Below are 25,327 nucleotides of genomic sequence, written 5' to 3'. Positions count from 1 at the left end.
TCTGTTTAAAAGAAGGCCGAGCCCACTATTTCAAGTTACTAAATGTGTATTGTACTTATAAGTCAACTCTCTTTTCTGAAGTTTTGGTATGGCTATTCTTAGTCTTTATCTGTATATGTGTTGTCTAGCTGTAAGAAGTAAATGATGATGAAGAAGATCTGATGGATAATACAAAAAACCAAGGTGGAGAGGTAGAGATAGGGCAACCTGTTGAGACTGAGATAGCCATTGACAAATACTATTCAAAACGCCCAAAGACGATCACAATAGCAGAAGAAGTGAACGATGTTCTCTGGGTTTTCATTATGTAAAAAAGGTAGACGCGTTCCTATTTTATACTTCTTTTCTAGTAACAATTTGTATATGGAGAGGTTTAAACATAAAAGCCCCGAGAATTTTTTTACATTTTTTCGCAGTCTGTTTAAACCAAAGGTAACTGAACAGCTTTACTGGTATTTCATACTGGTATATCTGGGCCAGACCCTTTCGCCTCCCCCTTTTCCCCAGTCCTGTCCTCAAAACACAACGAAACGTCATGATCTCCCTCAACCATAGAATAAAACCAGAAAAGAGACGAGCTCTAAGTGCAAATCAAAACTGCGCCAAAACTTCCCTAGAGATATTGATCTCCATAGTAATTTTTCAAAGTCTCACATATCAATTATTTGCCACTAAAAGATCACAATATTTTGCTCAACCTCATCCAATAGTTGTTAATTATATTCGCACAGAATTACGCCTAAGTCACTTTCAGTCCCATCGCCACTTTTACATATTTGACAACAATTGTATTACGTTCTTTTTTCTACCTTCAGTTTTAGGCTTGCAGTTTACGCTTCCCATTTCTTTCTAGTTCGTGACAATTCGTTGTTATGAAATTTCCCTTGAACATGAAGTGGGAAAACAAACGAACGAACGTCACTGAACCAAGATGTACCCCATGGGTTTAATGTGCTTGTCGCCGTAATCTGGAAGAAACACTGCTTCTTTGTCACAAGTGTTGGAAACATCATGTTTCCCTTCTGTGCCAAAGCCAAATGTGGAATCACAGGTAGCGCAGTTACTTCTTGGTTTCCAAGGATACCGATTCTTGCTCTGGAATGTGTATAGTCATCCCCAATGTTCATTGAATCCTTCCATGTTACAGTTGGACTGCAAGGAAGCTTGTGAGCCAGCCAGCGACTGCCACGTGTTCCGACCCAGGGAGGTGGCGCGGTATTGTCCATCAGCTATCAGTGAATACAGAGAGCTGGCGGTCTTGTTGATAACACTGAATAAAGTTGGTATGATGGCTGACCCTCATACCGAGGCAAATTTTGCTGAAAGGCGTGTTCTAGTAGGTTGGCAGCTTGGTCTCAAACGTCCCTGGGCGACCTGCACTGTTTAAAAAGATTTTCATACTTGGCCAAACGGAACGATAGGTGAACAACACAAACAATGCCAATAGCCTTAGCAACAACAGAGGTGCAAATTAACAAGAACAAATCAAACTAAAGGCTTTTGAAATGAGGTGGAGGCCAGGTGAACGTCGTCATCAATCGCTTTTAGCCTAGCGTTTCTTCTCTGTATTTGCTTTTATACGTAATTATATGAAATACTAATGATTAATCTGAAAAAAAAACTAATGCAAGGTGTCCGCATGCTACCTTAGTGCCATCAATTTTCATGACCAGCGTCCATCACCACCTCTACGTGCTCCAAGGCCAGAGTTTGTCATGTGACAGCACACAGGAATCTTGCTAGAATCCGTTTCAGTAGGTATGTTTTGTTTTCGCTGATCGAAAAGAGTGCTTTTTAACAACAACAAAAAATGATATATAAGCGGAAACAATTATTCAAAAAACGACACTGAAATATAATTAAAATAGCATTTTCGAAGATTCAGTTCATCTGCTGCTCCAAGTATTTTTATCCTATTAGTTTTGGTGGTGACATTGTAAACATATTTTTTGGAGATTATTATTATTATTATTATTATTATTATTATTACTATTATTTTTAAGCTTTTTGCTATCTCCAGGTTAAGAACTTATTGTGTTAAAGTTTCACAGGAGAACGATTTTGTTGTCTCGAGTTTTATGATGGTTAATTTTATTGAAAATATACGTTGTATCACTATATTGTGTTTCTGGTAAATTTCCTTGCTTGAAGAATATGACTGACCTAACCAAGAAAAAGTACCACAAAATAAATTGCAGTTATGTAAAAAACAAAACAAACAAACAAAGAAAATATATCACGAGAAAGCTATTACCAGTTGTATTGCCATAACAACGATTCTTCTTTATTTCGGCCTTGAGCCAGCTTGAGCTGTTGTCACATAGCTCTACCAATCAAAATTTCACACATCGTTACTTCATGCTTAATTATCGTTATTAATATGCAACGCTGGTTTTATGAATCCTTGATCAGATCTTACAAAACTATAAAATCATGGCTATACACTAAACAATTTATCTTGAAAATGTTTAGAGTACTATCCAATATCACTAATCAATAATGATGACTTCCTACGCTATGCGTCTGCGTGTCTATGTCCCAAAGTAGATGAGGCAATTGGAGAATGACTTTTTTAACTCGGGAATTGCGCATGCACAACACGAGTTATCGTGAGTAATGGGAAAATGCGGCCACCTGATCGCTCGTTGGGCTGTAAGCGTTATGCAAATGAGGTACGTTCGCAGCTTACTTTTAAATTGCTGTCCACCTTTAATTAAAATAAGCTGTTTTAGTCTAAATTAAAAGATATAAGTTTAAAGAAGACTCGGCCATCAAAAATGAGAACATCGAGAATCGTAAAATCGATGAGCAGCATAAGTCCTCACTCGATGCGGACTTTGTACGGATTTCACAGAAACGGATGTCGTTGAAGTAGGGTTATGGTACAGTAAATGAACGTACGGCGAGCGAGGTGATACCAACACAAACCTTTATTTATTGTAGCGCTAAAAAGAACGAAGAAAGAAAGAAAAAAATGCTGCTACCTGAAGTCGATCGCTTTTTCCTAGGATAGCAGATTTGTCCACTTCCCACTGTGTTAAATTAGCACCACATGGTGGGAAATCGAGAGAGCAAAGATTAAGACGAAATCCGATAGAAGGTCGAGCAATTTCAGTTCTTAGTGGACAAAAATCTGGTACCAGAATAATTTTAAGTATTTTACTGGCCTTTTTACATTTTCTTCAAGCTAAAGATGTAAATAATTGCCTGAAATAACGCCGAAAACAGTTTCCCTTGGGAACGAGAGAAAACAAATTTCAAAGGTCAGAGACAGAAATTGTTCAAACACAGGTAAAATTTCGTCATCAGTTTCATTTCACCAGTACTTTCAAGTGATTCATACGAAGTTCAACATCTGTTTTCGACGTTTGGTGCTGCTAGAAATGATTATTTTTTTTCTTTTTGAGAAGATATTTAAAACAGTCGTAGCGAAGTTTGCAATACGATGTAAATAATTTTGGTACAAAGTTTTTGTCCACGTGTTACTCGTACTTCTGGTGAATTCCGTCTTAATGCAATTAATTAAACCGCTGATAACACAGCAGACTCGAGTCCGGATGACGAAGTTGTTTGTTGGGTTTTCCGTCACCGAACAACGGTCAGTGAGTATATTTGCCGGATATTTGGTATTGGGGAATTTTTCAGACGCTCGACAGTGCCTTTTTATTAAACTTAGAGCTTTCACTCTGTTCATTCGTCGGCAAATGGAATCGCAACGTTTGTTTTGAAGGAAGGTCTCCATGCCGCGTTTTGCACCGGGCTACACACAACACAAGGGTAAGCTAAAACAACGTGCTTGTTCAAGAAGCTTGGTTTCGAAGAAATCGGAGTGAATGAACGCGGAGTACTCAGTAGTTGAAGGAGATCACCGACTGGATCTGGAAAAAAAGTTTAACATTCCACATTTTGTGTAGGACCTTTTTCAACATGGTGAAAGAGAAGTTGTTGAGACAGTTTGTCTTGATATTTTTCCTTTGATTTCCTTGATGAAAGACCAAGTGTCCAGCCTTAACAAGAAAGGAGTCAAAGCTGTAATTTTGGGGCCACAAAGTTCTTACATGGAAACTAAGGACGCTTCTAAAGGAAAATACAACCTCGTGTTTACAAGTCGGTTATGGAGGAAGAATTGGGACAAAAATGTAACTGAATCGAGTTTCATGCCATTGGACCATTAACGCCATGCCATTGAATCATACGTCATTTTATTGTACATATAACGAGAGTTTTAGGCAATAAACCTATACAAATAGAATTCCATATGTGCTATATTCCCACATGTAAAAAAAGCGATACGTCCAATAAGCTTCACGTAGAGCGCTCTTCCCATGTGAAAATATAACCAATCACCGTTCAGAGTAGAATCACTTAGCCAATCAGAGTTAAGCACTCAACTGGCTTCCAAGAAGAGCGGTCTTGAAATCAGCGCCCGCTAGAAGTTTGTGTTTCGAGAACATGACTTCGGCTTCCCGTTTTAGTTCACTTTCGGAAAAACAGCAGCGGAATATATCCAACATCTTGAGCGCTAGAACTTCAGTTTGAGAATCAATGGCCATTTGAGAAACCGAGGAAGTAAATTTAACATCAGAAAGCCAACAACATTCAAAGAGGAACAGTGTGAGTCAAAGAGTCCGAATTTCTCTTTGCACAGCGCGAAGCGCCGCCATTGCATGATTAAATCTGAGAGTGATTAGGGACAAGCGAAAATATTTCACTCTATGTATTTACAAATTCTCCGGCATTATATTTAAGCTTGTGTAGGCTCTTTGTCAGCCTGTTGCTGGACTGGAAAGCAGATTTGTTTTTTATTACGCTCGGTCATTTAGATCAGTTTTGAATTTCTTCTTGTTCTGCATGTGAACTTATGGTATCGGGAAAACTAAAACTGATTTAACGAATATGTTTAATTTCGTTATATATACAATAAACAAATTACAACATAAAAAATGTTTTGTACAGATTTTTATTCACTCGTTGAAAAACTTTGGAAAACTCACTCGTTCGCTGCGCTCACTCGTTCGTTTTCTAAAGTTTTGCAATTCGTGAAAAAAATCCTCACGTCGCACTTTCTATGAAGTAATCTATATCTATCGGACAATATACTTCTATGTCACTGGATTGGACTTTATGCCATTGAATCATACGTCATTCTATTGGATCATATACTTCATTTCATTAGATCAGACTTCATTTTATTGGATCATACGTCATTCTATCGGATCATATACTTCATGTCATTGGATCGGACTCGATGTCATTGCAACACATCATTCTGTCAGAAAACCACATTCGTGTTATTGAATCTAACTTCATGTCATTGGATTGTGGACCATTCGATTGAGCTATACACGTCATGCCACTGGATAGAACTTCATGCCATTGGATCGGAAAGGTCATTCGATCGGGCCAGCGGCTAATTAAAAAAAAAAAGTTTGTCTCACAGAATTAATCACGGCGCGAAAAAGGCTATCCGATAACCCGGGACTAGTGAGACGATCGGTCGGGCTAACGCCTTCTTAATATCACAGGGTGCCCGATGAGCAAGCACGAGGTGGATATGAGTGAAACAATGTTGGTTGTTTAATTGTTGTTGTTGTTTTTTTTTTTCCGATGGCAAACTTCAGACGTTGTGTATAGCAGATAGTTCGTGAGAGAAAGTGAAATAATACATTTTTTTTTTTTTTTAAGATAAAGTTCAATTAAAATGGTAATTTTTTCCCTGCTGCGTGTCCCGACAGCGCGGCGGTGGTGCGAGACAAAAACTTGCCGTAACAAGTGTAGTTAATAGTTTGCTTAAGTTAGCAAAGTCTATTCAATGCCATTTGTCTAATTGTCTTGAAGCAAATGTGACCATGGATAGCAAGGAGCGCTGGAGGGCGCGGTAGCCAAGATTTCATTTGGTCTATATTTATAGTACGACTGAACATACCGGGTATTGTGTTTCACACACATGAAACGTGTGACAAATTAAAAACACTATGGTGTAAAATGAATATACTAACATTTACAAATTACAAAGACAAAGCGTATGACTTTATTGATGTAGTCCTTTCCTGAAGGAATAATTTCAGCGATATTTGGCAAACGGGTGTTTTGAAAAACATGTTGCGTGACGGCTTTACTTTCCCGCTATAACTGCGTGTGTAAAGTAATTCGATATGTTGACTGGACTATGCATAAAACTTCGACTGGGTTTGTATTTAAAAGAGCTAAAATTTTCAGTACTTTCTTTATAGATTCTCGTACGAAAACGCCTTTGGATGAAGAAAAAGTCAGCTGCTATGCCATTTGGGAGCGAAGCACTTCTAATTTAGTTGTTAGTTTAAACTCATTTTTAACATGACAGGAACAGTACGTCTACAATTTTCCACCTTTTTTATTTTTTCTTTTTTTGGAAAATGAAATCCCGACCGAGCCTAGAGGACGTTCGCGCTAACCCGAGCGATCGTTTCACTAGTCCCGGGCTATCGCATAGCCTTTTTCGCGCCGTGGTTAATTCTGTGAGACAAACCTTTTTTAATAAGCGGCTGGCCCGATCAACTGACGTTTCCGATCCCATGGCATGAAGTTCTATCCAGTGGCATGACGTGTATAGTTCAATCGAATGGTCCACGATCCAATGACATGAGGTTAGATTCAATAACACGAATGTGGTTTTCTGACAGAATGATGTGTTGCAATGACATGGAGTTCGATCCAATGACATGAAGTACATGATCCGATAGAATGACGTATGATCCAATAAAATGAAGTCCGATCCAGTGAAATGAGGTATATGATCCATTATAGTTCACCACTAAATTTTCTCCGATTCTTATTGGTTTAAATTGATCACGTGACGCGATAGTGTTCATCCGTGGAGACACACTATCAGCCCATAGTGCCCGTCCGAGGAAAATACCCGGATGGATAGTACTCGTCCGTGTAAATGTTTCTGTAAAGAAGCGGGCTTACAGAAAGTAAACAATTGAAATGTATTAAGTGGGTTTTTGTCTGTTTTCCTTTTCAAATTTTACATTTGGCTTTAACGACCTTTCGCGGCTTTCATCTAAAAAAGTTGAAAATAATTGACAATGAATTTTGAACTAGCGCGCGTAAGAAAATTTAGTGGTGAACGATAAAGACAATAGAGTGTTTATTTCTCGGAACTATCGGTCTGATAGTTGTCCCTTGGAAATTTGATGTTCTTAAAACATGCATATTTGCCCTCGAAGCTTCGCTTCTCGGGCAAATATTTGTTTTAAGAACATCAAATTTCCGCGGGGCAACTATCAACCGATAGTTCCTCGACAGAAACACTCTATTGTTTAAATAGAATGACGTATGATTCAATGGCATAAAGTCCAATCCAATGACATATGAAGTATATTGTCCGATAGAATGACGTATGATTCAATGGCATGGTGTTAATGGTCCAGTGGCATGAAACTCGATTCGATTACATTTTTGTCCCAATTCCCCCTCCATAGTCGGTACGCTTTCAAGTGAGTTTTGAATACAGATCGCGGATTTAAGCAGCTGCCCGGACTTTAGAAAACAAGAATGGTAATGTACAGTATTACTTGGAGGTTGAATTTAACTTTTAGAACGATTAGTAAAGTCACGGCCGATAAAATGACTGCAAAAGCCGTCGGCAAAAACCCAACTTTTCACTCTAGCGTGAAGTATTAATTTGAACATGCCGTTATGTAGCGAAGCTCGTCTACGATATTCTGAACATTTTTATTTATTTATTTATTTTTTGCTTTTATATTTGTTTGTTTGTTTGTTTGTTTTTGCTTGTTTGTTTGTTTGTTTGTTTTTTTGCCTCATCTTGAATGAATTTTTTTTTGTTATTGAACTTCCTGTCATGTTTCTTTCATTCGGTTGCCTTTATTTGGGAAGTTTAGGTTTTTAAAGTGAACAGTATTTTTGCACCGTGGATTTCTGCATATTTAATTTACGGCGACCTCTGTGGTTTGTTAATTAATTTATTCGCTTCGTTCAAATATATTTTTTTAGTTCTATTCAGCTACTACAAAACTCATGAGAAAAAAAGCAAAGTGGGCACTAATTTAACACAGTTAAAATACGATTTATGATTTCGTTTATTTACGATTCTCGATTTACTGTACAGCTTGTGTTTGTCTTCTTTTTTATTTACAACTTTCATCTTTCTTTCGCAGCGCTGTATTATTTGTCGCTTGCGAAAAAGTATCTAATTCCTTGTTTCTAAATTGGCTTTGACCATCCCAATAAAATGTTTCGTTTCCTATCGCCCCGTCTCTTGTCTTGTGATGGTGGGTCGGTCGGTCGAGCAAAAATAAAGGGAATGTTCTTTCCTAAGAAAACATTCAGTTTGTGTTCCAGTTTACTTTCCACGTTTACTCTGTACGATATATAATCACATGGTAAAAGATGTATATTAACACGACTATCAAATGTCTAAACAGCCTTAAAAACGCAGTATCGATGTTAATTAAAGACAAGGACATCACATCACACCAATTGTTGTTAATAAAACAAAATCGTGTGCTTGTAAATTAAAGTACCTGCTTCTTTGACTAGTGAATCCGGAATTAATTAATTTTTTTTTTTTTTTAATTTCGAAATTTTTTTTTTAATTTCGGTCGGGCGATGAGAAACGAAACATTTCATTGGAATGGCCTTTTAGATGTGTCTTTTCGCTGTTCTTTTCCGGTGTTTTCTCAAATGTTATCCGTTATAGTAAAAATATGGTAACTCTGTTGTATTCGGTTTCGTTTTGTCCTCTGGTGGCCGAGAACTGCCATTAAAAATATTCAAATTTGTTGGAATTATTTTTGTTATTTTTTTGTTTTTTGATTTTGGTTTATTTCTTATTTTTCTTTTTAAAATAAAAACAAGTGAAAGCAAAATGTAAAATAGAAATAAAATGAAACCAAAGATAAATGAAATCAAATCAAAATTAAATTTACTACCCAGCCAAGTGACGCCACTAGTGTTTTCTTTTTGGTCTGAAAAAAAAAAAATTGTTCGTGGCTTAACGCTGCCACACGGCCGAGGGCTGCCAAACAAACCCAGAATACTTTGAGGGATCCACGTCCAACATGGCGGATATTTGGCAAGAGGATTTAAAGCGAAGAGAAGATATGGAAAGATATGTAAGACGAGAGATATAACAGGGAAGAAGCCGTAGATTTCTAGGGATTTTAAGCGCGATTTTCCGATGTATGCCTGGAGCATTCGTTCGTTAGACAGACAATTGCGATATTTCGAAATCTATTACAATAATCCAGAGGTTTCTGTGGAAGAAGTCAAAGATGCAGTGAAGGAGAAGTCGGAAGGTCCTGAAAGACTTCTTGGGTATCGTACGCTTGCTATGCACAAGAAAGTAAGGCAAGAATACAATCTTCACGTCACTCGCGATGCTGTGTATAATGTCATGTACGGTCTTGATCCAGAAGGCTTCGTACCCGGTACCTTCATATCCGGCATCTACTCCAAGGTCTTGCAGGGAGGACCCTGCTCTCCTGCGAGAATATCGCAGACCAGAGAAGTACCGAATTGCGTAGCAAAATGTCTCTCACAACAACGTTTAATGTTCTCGATTGTTAGTTCATCTTCGGTGAATGGCTAAAATTCCCTCGGCCTAATTCTCACGTACTTTTCACGTAGGGGCCAAACCACCCCCCAAATGTTTCGTCAGTTCTTGGGTATTTCACATTATTTCGCATTACTTAAAAAGTATTGACTCTTTCTACACCAAACTTGGCAGATGAGCAGGAGACCTATTGTCAGTTACATTCATGAAAAATGTCAGTAAATGTCAAAGTTGTTATGTCACAGTGATGACGTCATGTTTTTGGCCACTTTTGAAGTTTTTAATATGCATATTTTTTACAATGTGTTCGAAAGAGCACATTAAGGGGAGTTGAAACCTGAAAAAAATTTGTCCATATCACAAAAATTAAATGAAATATGGCATTTTTAAATATGGAAAATAACTTTGCAAAATATGGGGTCCCCCCCTTGAGAAAAATCCCCAAATTGGAACCGTAATTTTGTTCCAGCAAATGCAGCTATGTTGCACATGTGATGTGCCAGATGACTAAAGCAAACACAAAGAGGAAAATCGAAATAAAAAATTATTCCTCTAGTGTTATTGCGTTAAAATTAGTTTTGTTACGTCATAACCTGTGACGTCACCCGTTTTTTTACTGTTAATACCATCCAAACAAAGCCGAAAATCAAATTTCTAAAACCATACGATTTTTGACAACATATAGCTTTCTATTTTTCTAGATTATTAGCCTTCCTAGAAAAAAACCGAAAAAATAAACCAGAGAGACTGACTTAAGAAGGACAGTATGGTTAAGCAAATTCCGGGAGGGAAAGCAAAAAAATATTTAATTTACCGTATCTCAAAAAATAATCATCATAGCAAAAAACGGTTTCCGGTATTTTACTCCTCAAGTCAAGGCCTTTCCAATGACATAATCTTTACATCAGATTTTACAAAAAATTATAGCACGTTTTGGTGACGTCATCAATTATGACGTCATAATCTGCCATTTTGTCACAACCTCCAAATTAAAATAAACTGGAGAAAAAAGAAAGCTCATCTGCCAAACTTGGTTCAGAAATATATAAACCAAGCAAATATAGCCTTCATGAAACATTTGGGGGGTGGTTTGGCCACTACGTGTTTGGGCTTTTCCTAATACCTCTGAAGATGGACTGTTAGTTCGTTTCCTTTAAGTAATTTATGCATTGTATCCCCAGCATCACGCTTTTTCCCTCTATTCGCAGTCACTTTATCTTAGAATTTTTTCCAAGCGGCGTCCGCCATATTGGAATCTCGAAAGGGATCCCGCAAAGCATTCTGGGTTTTTTTGGCAGCCCTCGGCCTTGTGGTGGTGTTCGGCTGGGTAGTCAATTTAATTTTGATTTCATTTCATTTATCTTTGGTTTCATTTTATTTCTATTGTACATTTTGTTTCACCTGCTTTTGTTTTAAAAAGAAAAATAAGATCTAAATCAAAATTAAGAAAACAAATAATAATAGTAATAATTTATACAAATTTAAATATTTTTAATGGCAGTTCTCGGACACGTATTACAAACTTGAAAGTCAAAATTGCTAAAATTACGCACTGGCCGGTAAACATGCACGAAGTATCAGATAAGATCGAAATCTCCGGCGACATCACAAATTGTTATGGCGGACCGACTGGCTGATGGCTATAATTGGAATGTTAGTAACCTAATGCTAAGAGTCTTTGTTCCTCTTGACAAGCCGTCGGGAAACGAGCGACCCTGGAGAGATCTGACTTGAAGTCCAAACATATCGGACTTCCAGTTTAAGTGCGCCTAGCCCACAAACGCGTGGCTCAATCGAGTCGCTTGCGTGTGTGCTTTTTTTTTTTTCAAGCGTGCGAGAGCACCCAGTTCTTTGGGCTCTTGTCTCATGCGCAAAAAAAAAAAAAAAAAAAAAAAAAACACACAAAAGCAAAAGCACCCGAAAAAAACCGGATCCTCTCGCTGGCTAGTTTTTCTTCCGATCATTTTCATTGTCTTTAAAGCCAATGGGAAATAAAGGCGTTACAGAACTGGATTAGCGATATTCTTCGCTGTGGACACCCTAAACAACTTATTCATTCTAGATTTCGTACAGTATGATCGTCCGGGTAAGTGTAGTTCTGAAAAGAACTGTTGTTGGTGACTGACGTTTTGACAACCTGAGCGGAAGTCATCCTCAGAGTCAAGTGAATAGTGTTTGTCAGTCGATGATGTTATAAGTCTGGTCCGTTGAACGTAATTGGTCAGTATAGCCATGATGGTATTGGCTGAAAGACTCGTGTAAAGTTTGTCATCAGTCATTGGTGGATTTCGATCCGTCTATTGTTAGTCAAATAGGTCGGTTTTTTGTCAGTGTATTGTTAAGTCGGTCTGTTACAAGTCCGTTTGTCGGTTTCGTTTCCGTCATGGATAAGTCGTTTGTAAGGCTACTTCTAACCCTAGTTTCCTTGTCGCCTTGTTGCAGCTTGAAATGAAAATATCGCCTAGACTTTGCATTTCACGAAATCTCTACAATGGAAACTTCCATCGAAAACCTTATACACCCTTATCAGCAGAACCTGAAAACGCCATTTTGCAAAAAAAAAAAAAACAACTCAACGCTCATTTCCGTTTATTTCGTTTGATAAAGTGAGAATGATTAATGTTTTCATTATTACAGTTTTGCCTTAACTTGTCAATATTTACAGTGCTAGACAGTAAATTGCACTTTTCACCCTCATTTACTGCCAACTATCTCTTGGTGGACCAGAAACAAAAATGATAAATGTTCAAAACACATGACATCGTCCACCCTTGTCAAATACAACAGCATGATCTTTTGAATCGTAATGCCTTCTTATCCAAATGGCGCTTTGTTTCTTTGGTACCTTATTAGCGAACACTGAACTACTGCTCGAACTCTGAATATGAAAATCAACCATAAAATTCCCTAAACCAGATAACATTAAACAATCTAAAAAATAGATTAATTAATCTGTTCAATTCTCGAGTTTGTTCACAGAGCACTTTGATTTTCCTCCCTCGTATGATTTCCCACGCTATACGTGTGCGTGGCTATGTCCAAAAGTTAATGAGGCAATTTGAGAATTTTTTTTTCTCCTCCCGCCAAGCTCTGCCAGTCACGATTTTCTACACTGCTTGTTAAGCTAAATACACACACACGAGTTCTCCTCGACAGGTGCCTGTAACAACTTTTTGTTAATTGTGGGAACGAACAGCAAGTTTCCATGACCAAGTTTTCTGTCACAAGTTTTATTAGGTTATGTCAACAAATTCCAGATAAGCTTTTCTTTAAAAGAGCAATTTTATATTAATAGTGGAATTTCTCTATGTTTCATACATTTCGTTCTTTTTTCACAAGGTTTTCTAGTTGAGCATTGCATCCAAGAAAGTTTGCCACTTCACGATCTTGACAAGATGCCTTATTTAAAAGTTGGTAAGCGAGACCATTTTTTGACAAGGCGTTTTTCCAAGGGGAAAAAACTTCCTTTAGATTGACATGCACAAGAACAAATAGAACGTATCAAATAAAAATATGATGGTGTTATACGTTTGGAACATTTCATCGTTTTGATAAAATGCAAAAACGACAAAAACTCATTGATTTATATACTTTCTTCTGAGAGTAGTATTTTAAGTAAACCGTAAAAGAATTTCACGACACAGTATTATTTTTTATCTAACTTTGATTAGGCTATAAGCAGTATCTTTTGTCCAAATACAACCATTGAGCAATGACAAACTGACACATGAAACATATTGTTGATCTCGATAGTTTGGTTACTAGAGTGCATTTTATGTATTTAGTGGTTTTCTTTTAGGTTTAGCTTATTCACCTGGACCATTTCGCAAAAAGGCAACAGAATGTCAAATAAAGACGGCATATCGATGAAATAAAGCGTTAACTAAAGCATACATTATTCTGTAACTGTTTCGTTTTCCATTAGAGCGCATTTTATTCAATAAATTGATTTTCTTTTAGTCTTGTAGGTTATTTAGGAGAAAAATATTGATATCGTTCCACAATTATACTGAAATGATGTTAAATATATATATATATATATATATATATATATATATATATATATATATTAATTAAACATAGATTAATTATCTGGTTAAAAGAAGGTACTAAACATAAGACTTCTGCTAGGCATTTACATATGCTATTTGCCGTCCATTAAGGAAAAACACTATGCTAGCTAGAGCTTCAGATTCTTAGTACAACCCCGAGCCAACGAAATTGAAAGCTGTGTAAAATTCACATCACAACCACCGGAAATTTTAGGGTAATCTTCACAACGTTTTCGTAAACAAAAATACAATCGTATACTGTACGTAAATAGCATTTTTCAAAGCACATTTCCTTTCCTACCGTTCTGTCCATCACGTCAGGCTCATTATAGTCGTTATGGGCAATCGACCACAATCTTTCCTGAATTATGAGTGGCGGAAACCTTGGAAGGATTTATTGAAACCTCTCTATTAATATTAGTTTGTTTTTAACAGCACAACTGATTAGACAAGACAATATTGATACTCCTAGACTGGTTTTGAAAGACATTTGGTGCTAAGAAAAACAGAAACAAAAAATGAACAAAAAAATGCGTAACATTGTTTAAACACGGTTATTTTGATTTTGAAAGCCTCGAGACTGCGACAGGTTTTCCGGCGACTAACATCTCGAACAGCATGCATCCATTAAATAAGTTGAGAGTTTTGCGACCCTAGCTCCATCAGCTTAGGCAGAATGTTAGTTCGCGATGGTAGGAGCGAAAAGATCATAAGACTATTCTTGACAAAGGGCATTGATGACCACGAGGCGAATATCCCAGTACGGTCCCTTGCAAGCATCATTATTTAAGCATCATTATTTCGAGATTTATTACATGATTCAAATGTTAGATTTGATTCCATGCTGAGTCTGATCTGTGATTAGTTTGTTAATTACCGTAATAATTTGTAAATGACCTGGTTGTTAAGATCCTTAAAGAACTTTGCTTGCAGTAAATGTCTGCCAAAAAGAAAATCCCGTGTTGCTTAACCATTTCTCGCACAAAATTGTGCCTAAAGACACGACTGACTCACTTAGTCCCATCACCACTTTTATTTATTTCACAACAACTGTACTACATGCTTTTTTCTAGTTTGCAGCTAACAGTTCCCAGTTCTTTTACGCAGTAACAATTCGTTGTTAACCAATTTTTCTTTAACAAGAAGGAGGCAAAATCAACATGCGAACTTTACTGAACCAAGATGTACCCCATGCCTTTAACGCGCTTCATACCATTATCTGGAGCGCGGGTTGCTTCGTTCCCACAAGTGTTGGAATCATCATGTTTCCCTCCTGTGCCAAAGCCAACTCTGGAATCACATTTATCGCAGTCGTTTTCGTTGTTGCCAAGGATACCGATTCTTGCTCTGGAATGTGGGTAGTCACCACCAACTGCATTAAATCCTTCCCTGTTACAGTTGAGCTGCAAGGAACCCTCTGAGCCAACCAGCGACTTCCATGTGTCACGACCCAGTGAGGTGGCGCGGTAGTTTCCATCAGCTATCAGTGAGTAAAGAGAGCTGGCGGTCTTGTTGATAACAATAAAGTTGGTAGTTTGGTCGATCCTCATACCGAGGCAAATCTTGGTGAAAGGCGTGTTCCAGTAGGTCGGTAGCTTGGTCTCGTCATCATCAAACCCGGTCTTTCCCCCGGCAATGTTGAAGTCGGTCTTGTTGCTCCAGAGTTCGGAGTCGTAATGAAAGGTTGACTAGAGAAGAAACAAAACAGCATTTGGCAAAATAATAACTTAAATAGAGAAAGTATGCTCAGATCAGACCATTATTGGACAAGAGATGTGACTGAATAAAACAAAACCTTGAAACGTCCCTGGACGACCTGCACCGTTTAAAAAGTTTTTGTGTATAATTGGCCAAACGAAACAATAGCTAAACGGCACAAACAATTTCGGGCATGCCTATAGCCCTGAGAACAAGACAGGTGTAGGTTAACCTGAACGAATCAAAATAGAGCCTTTAAAGAGCTGCAGGTCAACCGAACGTCGCCATCAGCCTTCTTTGGTCTTGTGTTTCTTCAGTGTTATTTGCTTTTACTCGAAACTTATATCAAATACTGATGATTGATCTAATGAAGCTGATTCAATGGTACCTTAGTTCCATCAATTTTCATGACCAGTGTCCATCCACCCCCACCGCATGCACCAAGACCAGACGTTGTCATGTGACAGTACACAGGAATCTCTCCAGAATCCGTTTGAAGTAGGTATGCTTTGTTTTCTCTGATGGGAAAAAATAGTTTTTACACCAAAAAAAAAGAAAATGACATTTAAGCAGTGACAATTTTTCAAAAACCGTCTTTAAATTAGCATTTTCGAAGAGTTAGATCATCATATACTGCTCCAACTAGTTTTATCCTATTTTGTGGGGGGTGACATTGTAAACATAATTTTTTTGGATAAATTGTGTTTTTGTTTTTTTTACTATCTCTAAGTTTAGAACTTATGGTGCTAAAGTTTTGCAAAACTGTGGTGGTTAATTTTACTGTAAATGTACGTTGTATCACTTACCCGTAATTATCAGCGTAAATTTCCTTGCACGAAGAATATGACTGAGCTAATCAAGAAAAAATACAACAACATACATTAAGAAGTAAAAGTAAGTAATGAGAAAAAAACTTTACGAGGAGGCTGCTATCATTTGTACTACCTGGACAACAGTTCTCCTTTATTTCGGCCTTGAGCTGTTCGAACTCTGTCTCCAATGTTGCCACCAGAGTCACCAGAGTCGCGTCAAGAGATTCAACAGTTTTGTTGCAGGTTGAATCGCCATCGACATCAATGCTTACAACTGCTACCAAGACGGATAAGAGTAAAAGCCATACCACAATGGAACGCATTTTGTCGGGTGATAAGTTCACGAGCTTCAAAGCGACTTCAGCACCGATGCAGTAATAAATCGTTATGACTGTGCCCCCACGTGTGCCGGTTTTATAAAAGAGAGTGCTGTAAATGATCGACACACGACATCTTCGCCTGTCACCTAGCTCCACCAATCACAATTTCCCACATGGTCATGTCATACTTATTCATCTTTATTAACATGCAATGTCAGCTTTTATTGGTTTTTTTAAAAGATGCTTAAAAGCATCTGAAAAAGGAAAAAGTCCGCTTGATTAACCCAAGTTTAGAAAATCACGACTTTACTCTGCAAAATTCTATCTTGAAAAAGTTACGAGTACTATCCGATATCACTGATCAGTAGTTCGTATGATTTCCCACGCTACACGTGTGCGTGGCAATGTCCAAAGGTTAATGAGGCAATTTCAGAACCTTTTTTTTTCTCCTCCCACCAAGCTCTGCCAGTCACGATTTTCTTCACTGCTTATTAAGCTAAATACACACACACGAGTTTTCCTCGACAGGTGCCTGTAACAAGTTCTTTTTAGTTGTGGAAAGGAACAGCAAGTTTGCTTTACTACATTTTCTATCACAAGTTACATTAGCGCATGTCAACTAATAGAATAAATATTTGATAAGTTTTTCTTTGAAGGCGCGTCGTAATTTCAGTTATTCCTTTCCAAGATTTCCCAGCTGTATGGCGCGACATGCGTAGCAAAATTACTTTTCGACATATTACTAATCAGTAGTTCGTATGATTTCTCACGCTATACGTGTGCGTGGCTATATCCAAAAGTTAATGAGGCAATCTGAGAATCACTTTTTTTTTTCTCCTCCCACCGAGCTCTGGCAGTCACATTTTCTTCACTGCTTATTAAGCTAAATACAAACACACGAGTTTTCCTCGACAGGTGCCTGTAACAACTTTTTGTAAATTGTAGGAACGAACAGTAAGCTTGCTTTACCAAGTTTTCTTTTAAAAGTTATATTAGCTCATGTCAACTAATAAGATAAATATTTTGATAAGTTTTTTTTTTCTGAAGGCTAGTCATACTTTCGTTTTTCCTTCCCAAGATTTCCCAGTTGAGTTGTGTATTCAAGCAACTTTGCAGGTTCATGATGTTGACAAGATACCTTAATTAATAGTTGGTAAGCAAGCCCGTATCTTGGCAAGGAGTTTTTCTAAGAAAAAAAAAGCTGCCCTATTTAATCGAGCGCATGAAAAAACTGCTGAAAATATGATTGTATGTTCTACGTTTTTCACATTTGATTGCGTTGCTAAAGTGCAAGATTGGTTCATATTTACCAATGGGAAAACGACATAAACTCAGTGATTTATATGTTTTTCTAAATTAGCATTTTAAGAAAACCGTAAAGAAGATCAAAATTATCACAGAATTGTATTTTAATTTACTTTGATTAGGCTGTAAGCAGCATCTTTTCTCCAATATGCACCACTGCACACGATGATGCGACTAGCGACATAAAATGACAATCAAGGGATTGAGGGAGGTTTTTTTTTCCCATTTTGATCCGTAATTTTTGGAAACCGTGAAAACGTGACGTATGTATCCTGGAAAACTTGTTTATCTTTCTTTGTCGGGCTTTTCATTTTCACACGCTAAAAAAGGGCAAGGTATGCGGCAAAAATACATTTAAACATTTAAGTATCTTTTAGCAGCTTATACATCCCTGAGAATGAGTTGCAGCTGTCTCATACTTCTCGCTTTAAGCGGGAAAGAAATTCAAGACTGTTTGTTGGCAGTGTACGGATTCTTATTGTTTGAGGTCCCAGCTGAACGTTAGAATCATTAAAGCGAGTTGGTTGTTGTTGTCGTTGTTCGTTTAATTTATTTATTTATTTTTTTTTAATTGCCGAAGCAATCTTTTAAAATCATCTTCAGCCCTAGTTCATCGTCTTAAGTAAGCTTCAATTAATTTGAATCTAAGAAGGCTACCTTTCTTAGTGGTAAGCCGTAAGCCGAAGATTCTACCGCAACTCTCCGGTAGATATTTCCCTGAGCAATTTCCTGTCGTTTATACATATATTTTTATGATTCGTTGATCTTTTTTTTTCTTTTTTAGTTTACTTTTAAATTTTTTTCCTTATATTATTTCTTATTGTTTTATTTTATGACTTAGTTTGTTACATGCCTTGCTCATTTTTAAAAATGTATTAGCAATGCCCGAACACCTAATTTTCAGCTGACAGCACTGCTGTTGATATCTGAAAGAGAAAGATACGCACGTACGGTTTGTTGGTAGGAATTCGCAATAGATTAATTAAATATGCAAGCTTGGAAGTTATGCAGCTGGTAAACATTTTCATAGTTCCATGTCGACAAGAAAACTAAACCTAAAGATGACATACTGACACATGAAACAGATGTTGTTGATTTCAATAGTTTGGCTACTAAAGTGCATTCTGTGTTTTAAGTGGTTTTCTTTTAGGTTTAGCTTATACAGGTGGAACACAACACAGAAAGGCAACAAAATGGCAACTTCAAGATGGCATATTGTTAAAACAAAGCATTAGCTAAAGCATACATTTTTCGCCATGTGCCATTTTTCGCCAACACAACACTTTAAAAGCGCAAGATGTGTTGGTGACCCTCTGTGCGACAAGAAAAAGCAGTTTAAAATGATATGTATAAGAAAAACGACTTCTTTGGCCTAGAGAAATCTTGACAACACCTAAAATCGACGATCAAAATATGGCGGAACTGTATCGAGCCTAGAGGAACTGGGGTAAATAGGCTTCGTGTACGAGAACAGTTTCCGTCCTTAACAACAGGTAGTTACCAAGAGTTCGAACGTCACTAGCCGCTTCAAATTACATGGCATAAGACATTACGAGCTTCGCATTACATGGTATAGCCATGACAACCATCTTATTTCGAGATAGAATTACATGACATGATGATATCACATTACTTATTTCGACCTATTTCGACCTGTTTCATGTCATTTCGACACATGATGAGTCGTAATATGTCGTAATATGTCGAAAGGTAATTTTGCTTAAACTGGGAAATCTTAGAGAGGAATAACGGAAATTATGACGCGCCTTCAAAGAAAAACTTATCAAAATATTTATTCTATTAGTTGACATGAGCTAATGTAACTTGTGATAGAAAATATTGTAAAGCAAACTTGCTGTTCCTTTCCACAACTAACAAAAAGTTGTTACAGGCACCTGTCGAGGAAAACTCGTGTGTGTGTATTTAGCTGAAAAAGCAGTGAAGAAAATCGTGACTGGCAGAGCTTGGTGGGAGGAGCAAAAAATGATTCTCAAATTGCCTCATTAACTTTTGGACATTACCACGCACACGTATAACGAAGGAAATCATACGAACTAATGATCAGTGATATTGGATAATACTCATGACCTTTTCAAGACAAAATATTTCGGAGTAAAGTCGTGATTTTCTAGTTTTCGTAAGATTTGGACTAAACTAAACTTGGTTTGATGAAGCGCACTTCTTCCTTTCTCAGATGCGTAAAACCAATAAAAGCTGACGTTGCATATTAATGAAGAAAATTAAGTATGGCATGACCATGTAGGAAATTGTAATTGGTAGAACTAGGCGGGCGAAGATGCGTGTTTGAATCTTTCACATGCACAGCACTCTCTTTTATAAACCCGGCACACGTGGTGACATAGTCATAACGATTTATTTTTTTTGTAACTGGGCGGCATAAAGCCGTAGTGCAATGCCTCGTCCCTAAAAACAATAAATGAAAAGACCTAAAACCGCCCAAGTGAGAGGGCCCCCTCTAAACGAGGCGAGCCTGCCAACTCCGCCGGGAAGTCGAAATCCGCCTCACCACTAAAAACAATGAATGAAAAATTCAAAACAAAAAATACAATAACTAGAAGAAAAGAACAATTTCAACTATTTACGGTTAGCACAGAATGCCATCGAACAGCAGTGCAGTGCAACCAACAAAGGCGACCGCATGCTAGAAAAAACTGAACTAGAAATATTTACATATTGAAAGCGAAGGAGGAATTCCTGATTCAACAGATAAACGCCATTTGCGCCCCACTGACGAAAAAAATAACGGCGCCTATGGTTAGAGCGAAACCTCTTAAAGAAGGGAGCTAGGTGAAAACGAACACGAACCTTCAGGCGCGCCAGAAGACCAGTAGCGCTTGGAGCAACAGAACTAAAGTGAAAATCATTTCGCTGGGACCAAATCCATTATTTCAGCACAAAGAGAAGATAAGTGAAAACCCTGAGAACAACGACAATTTCATCAGAACTAAAACTAAAACCTTCGTCATCTGACGAAGAGAAATAGATGACGCCGGTGGAGCCGCAAGAAACAATTGGGACTGGATCCAGTCAATGCCACTCTTAGCAAAAAGGCAAGGAAAAAAGAGGTGCTCCGCTGATTCCATGGGAAAGTTGCAAAAGCACACAGTAGAAATGGCGTATCCGAAAGACGACAAACGTTCAGCCGTATACAATGCCCCGTAAGCTATCTTCCAGGATAGATCGATAACCGTTCGGTCAAGGGGCATGTAGAAAATTTGAGATCACGTGGCAGGCCAATAGGCCTCCAGGCGTCGAAAACAGTCCCATGAAAAGGAGACAAAAGCGCTAAGGAGAAAAGGGAAACGGACTCAAGAATGATCGGAAGGTCAATACCAAAACGATCGAAGAGCCAATAAGTCAGCAATGAGATCCAGCCACCCTGGAACTTCTGAGAGCGCTTCACCCACTGCACCAAAAGGGCTTGAACTTTGAATTTGACAGATACAACAGAGAAGCCGCCAGAAAGTTTCTTTTGAAAAACAACATCACGTCGGACTAATTTTTTTTTTTTTACCAGCCCAAAAGAATTTAAAAACAAGTGAGTTGAGCTTCGAAAGTACCCAACGGGGCATATGTACAAGGAACGCAACATACCAAATACGAGAGAGAGCCAAGGCATTTACAACAATGGCTCTGCCACTATACGACAGTGAGCGCATCTTCCAAGAAGTCAAACATTTCGAGACAGCGTCGATTCGAGGATTCCAGTTGGCAGCATCTATGTCACCAAAGCCGATAAAGATTCAAAGAACCTTTACATATTGCATGACCAATCAATGGCGACCGGGAGATCTGAAAGACCCCTCCAGAAGCCCAACCAAAGGCCCTTGCATTTACTCAGATTAACATGAGCTTAGATTCAGAAGCTCTTTCAAAACGTTTTTAGGTATCGAAAATAGCCTTGATGCCAGAATCAGATATCACAATGGCAGAAGTGTCAACCGCATAAAGGGAGACAACAGGCAAAGATACAGTAGAGTTTGGGAGCCTGATACCAACAAGATCAGGATGAGCTCTGAGATTACAAGTTAAAACCTCCATAGTAAGCACATAAAGAAGAGGCGACAGAGGAAATCCCTGTCTCACACCACGGGTAGGATAAAAAACAGGAGATGAGTAGCCATTAACAAGAATCGAACACCTCGCCTTAGAATAAAGAAGACGGACCCACCTAATGAAGGAAGGGCCAAAGCCCATCTTTTCAAGGGTAGCAAACAAACCCTCCATTCAACTCGATCAAAAGCTTTCTCTAGGTCGAGAGAAAGGATGGCAGCCGGAATGTGAATTTCAGAAGACATTTTCGCCAATATAACGTTCTGGAATGTCGCATGTCTGATCAGAATGAACCACGACATGAATGGCTTGCAAAAGACGAGCAGCCAAGGTATGGGCACATAACTTAGTCATGTACCATGCTCAGAGGTCGCGGTACCCTGAGCATGAGGACCTTGATTAGCATTACTATCAGCCTCATCACCAGGGTTGGCACCATTTGAAGGGCCCGCCGATAGAGGATCTTGGACATCAGCGGGCCTAGTGCCCCAGGCATTAGTACAGTGACGAGCAAGATGACCCGATTGACCACAGCGACGACACTTATCCTTGTGAGGACATTCATTAGCTTTGTGACCCTAAGCGACAAAAGAATTTCAAATAATTGGTTGGTTTGGTTGGTCTTTGTAAAAAACCCTACAAATATCTCCATTAATTGAAACCAGTCAAGGGGGGCAGGGGTCCCCTCAATAGCAAGATAAGACAAATCTCCTTGACTTTCCCATAAGTTTTAAAAAGTGTCTCAATGGGAACAACATCCTCTTCATATGGGTAGTCAAAGAGGTGAACCATAGTTGAAGGGGGACACCATCCATTTGACACCATCCATTTGACACCACATATCGAAAAGGCGAACATCAGAAAAATTAAGTACTTTGAGAACAGTATCCTCAGAGTTATAGGTAACTCTAATGATATCAGGAAACTGCTGGACAGCCATGATACGAAGGCCTTCAAATTTTTTAACAATTTTCTCCAAAATTTCATCCCCGGATTTACCGAATAATTTACGGCCCACATGAGTAGGCACCTTAAGATACTAGGACGGGACGAGCTAGGACGGCTACCGGATGTAAATTTATTCAAACGGGCATGCGCACGAGAACTCTCGTCTAATCTCTCTGCCGTCCACGTCTCGTCGAGGACTTTATTTCGCCCGACTAGCCGTCGTATCGAAAACGTGAGTATTTTGCACTTGTTTTGCCCCGCTAAATGTTCCAATCGACTTTATTTTGACTTATATTGATAGGAATGTTTATAAGGTTCGCATTTTTCGTGATTGTAGTGTAGAATACTACGCTGACATGCGAAAATGTGAATAAAAATATTCCTCGTCTATTCGTTTGTGTTTCAGTCACTGTTCAGACGCTGTCACGAGTGTGCAAGCTCAAAACAAGATATAAACTGTATGCATTGAGAGTACATCAGTGTAAGTACAGTGGATTAAATGTTGTAAGAATGAATGCCATGGAAGCATCTATCTAGCAAATAAAATACACATTTTCAAACTGATGTTTGGTTGTTTTTTTATACTACCCGGATCGAACTTGATGCAACGTTTGTTTTATTTTCATAATGTTTGTTACAATTACAGATGGAAATTGAATTGTTCACCAAAAGTCAGGATTCTTCGGCGACAGAATTCTCAAACGCTCCCGTGGTAAAAAGCCATCTGAAGCAGGTCGATCAGATTGTTCGTTTAATTTTTTCATGCGGAAATTCAGGTTTCTCTTTTAAAATATTGACAGATGTTTGCTTCGCTTGTAAAGAAAAATAAATTCAGCATCGCTGTTCACTATCGTTCAAGCTTAATAGGATGAGATTTCTACCATCTGTTTTATAGTGTAAAAGATGTTTGAATTATTGAAGTCGCCGTCCTTTGCGAAAATACACATCTTAAGCATTTTGTTCTTGGCGACACGACGCGACACGCGAAAGTTTCCCGCGTCCACTGCCGTTCCCGTCCTGGCCTTCCCTTCCTCGTATCTTAAGGTCGCTAATATTAACTGTCAGACGGTGCTCGCTCACCATGACGAGTAGGAATCAGAAAAAAAGGCGTGAAAAGCAAAGGCGGGAAATACGGAAAACCGAAAAAAAAGGAAAGGCCGAAAAGCCGAAAAGCTGAATAACCGAAAAGCCCAAAAGCCGAGAAGCCGAGAAGCCGAGAAGCGGAGAAGTCAAAAAGCGATAAACGCGAAGTTGAAAGGCTAAATAAAAGTAAAACAAAATGCCGTTTGGCGTGCAAGAAGAAAAGAGCAAACATTCAAAGGGCAAAGGTGAAAAGAAAAGGCGCGCAATTAGCAGCAGCAAAGCAAGAACAAAAGGCAAAATTAACACTAGCTTTGCGTAACTAGATTACGCAACTAACAAAGGGCAAATGCGAAAGACGAAATGGAATATACAGGCGAAACGTTAAAAACGAAAAACGAAAGCTTCTTCACGAAAATATAGTGAAGAAAACAAGGTATCCTAGAAATAAAAATCTAGGGTAGAGAAAAGCAATACAAAAACTCCAAACGTTCAACGAACGAAGAAAAAACTAAAGCCCAAGTGAGAAGGCCACGAGGACAAACACACATGTGGCACAAATAACAAACTAAGTGTTTACTGTCCAAAAGATCACAAAATCCCAGAAAAGAAATCTAGTAACGGAATCTTTCGCGAACAGGATTTCGAACGTTCAGCGAAAAAACGAGAAGCAAGGAAAAGCCGAAAACGTAGAAGTCGCACAAGACTTTCAGGTCACAGAATCAGTGAACAACAAAATTAAATATTCAAAAAAGCACTTGTGTTCGAAAGTATGTATGGAAGCACAAAAAAATTACGATGGCGTACCATTAACCAATGAGTTGCTGGGAAGAGAAAGATCTCTCTCCACTTCCAAAAGTGCTTGTGAGGTCGTTTCGTCAAAATCTTTGTCGTACTCCATCGTCAACTTGAGTTGTCATACTTGGATAAATTAAAACCGAAAAGCACATGATTAGAAGCTGTATCTTCAAAGTTCACATCAACATTCTTTTCTCACTCAAAAAGCTAAAGTCTTAAAACAAAATCGGGACGGATTGGTTACCGCCCAACACGCTAACTACTTAGCTTTGTCAACACTCACAAATACGTTCATTTTGAAAAACATGAAAAATACTTACTTTGTCTTGGATTAAAATGTATAACAAGAATTCAGCATAAGTCGGTCCCAAGTTAAAGTGAATTCTATCAAGACCATTTGACTAATAAACGGGTATTCAAAAAACAATAGACAATGTCACGTGGTTAACAACAAATGAGAAGATGGGGGATAGGGGTTACGCGTTGTCACGTGATTAAGAACCAATGAGAAGACGGGGGATAAGGGGTATATCCCACAGTAATGTCATTAAATTGTTATAAGCAAAACAAAGAGTCTGAGTGTTTGTAACGTTTATTGAATAATAACTCCAAAGAAAGAATTGATTATAATTTTAACTCTTCAAGTCTTGACCATCGGTATTCCACAAAGTGTTGGGAACT

General features: G+C 38.2%; 1 protein-coding gene across 1 annotated transcript; it reads right to left on the bottom strand.

Moving 5' to 3' along the window:
- Nucleotides 1–14,629: 14,629 nt before the first annotated feature.
- Nucleotides 14,630–16,519, bottom strand: LOC110046338 (putative skeletal organic matrix protein 5). The gene is made up of 4 exons (XM_020752031.2): nt 16,255–16,519; nt 16,116–16,161; nt 15,698–15,827; nt 14,630–15,299 (listed from the first exon to the last, which is right to left on the bottom strand). Exons 1-4 carry the CDS (start codon nt 16,442–16,444, stop codon nt 14,781–14,783), a joined length of 885 nt encoding a protein of 294 aa, XP_020607690.2. The 5' UTR covers nt 16,445–16,519; the 3' UTR covers nt 14,630–14,780.
- Between the last annotated feature and the right edge of the window lie 8,808 nt (nt 16,520–25,327).

The sequence above is a fragment of the Orbicella faveolata genome, unplaced genomic scaffold, assembly GCF_042242905.1.
Source record: "Orbicella faveolata isolate gen_17 unplaced genomic scaffold, um_ofav_v1 contig_24, whole genome shotgun sequence".
Taxonomy (NCBI): domain Eukaryota; kingdom Metazoa; phylum Cnidaria; class Anthozoa; order Scleractinia; family Merulinidae; genus Orbicella; species Orbicella faveolata.
Note: the sequence above shows the minus strand (reverse complement) of the source record. Positions and strands in the feature narration are given on the sequence as shown.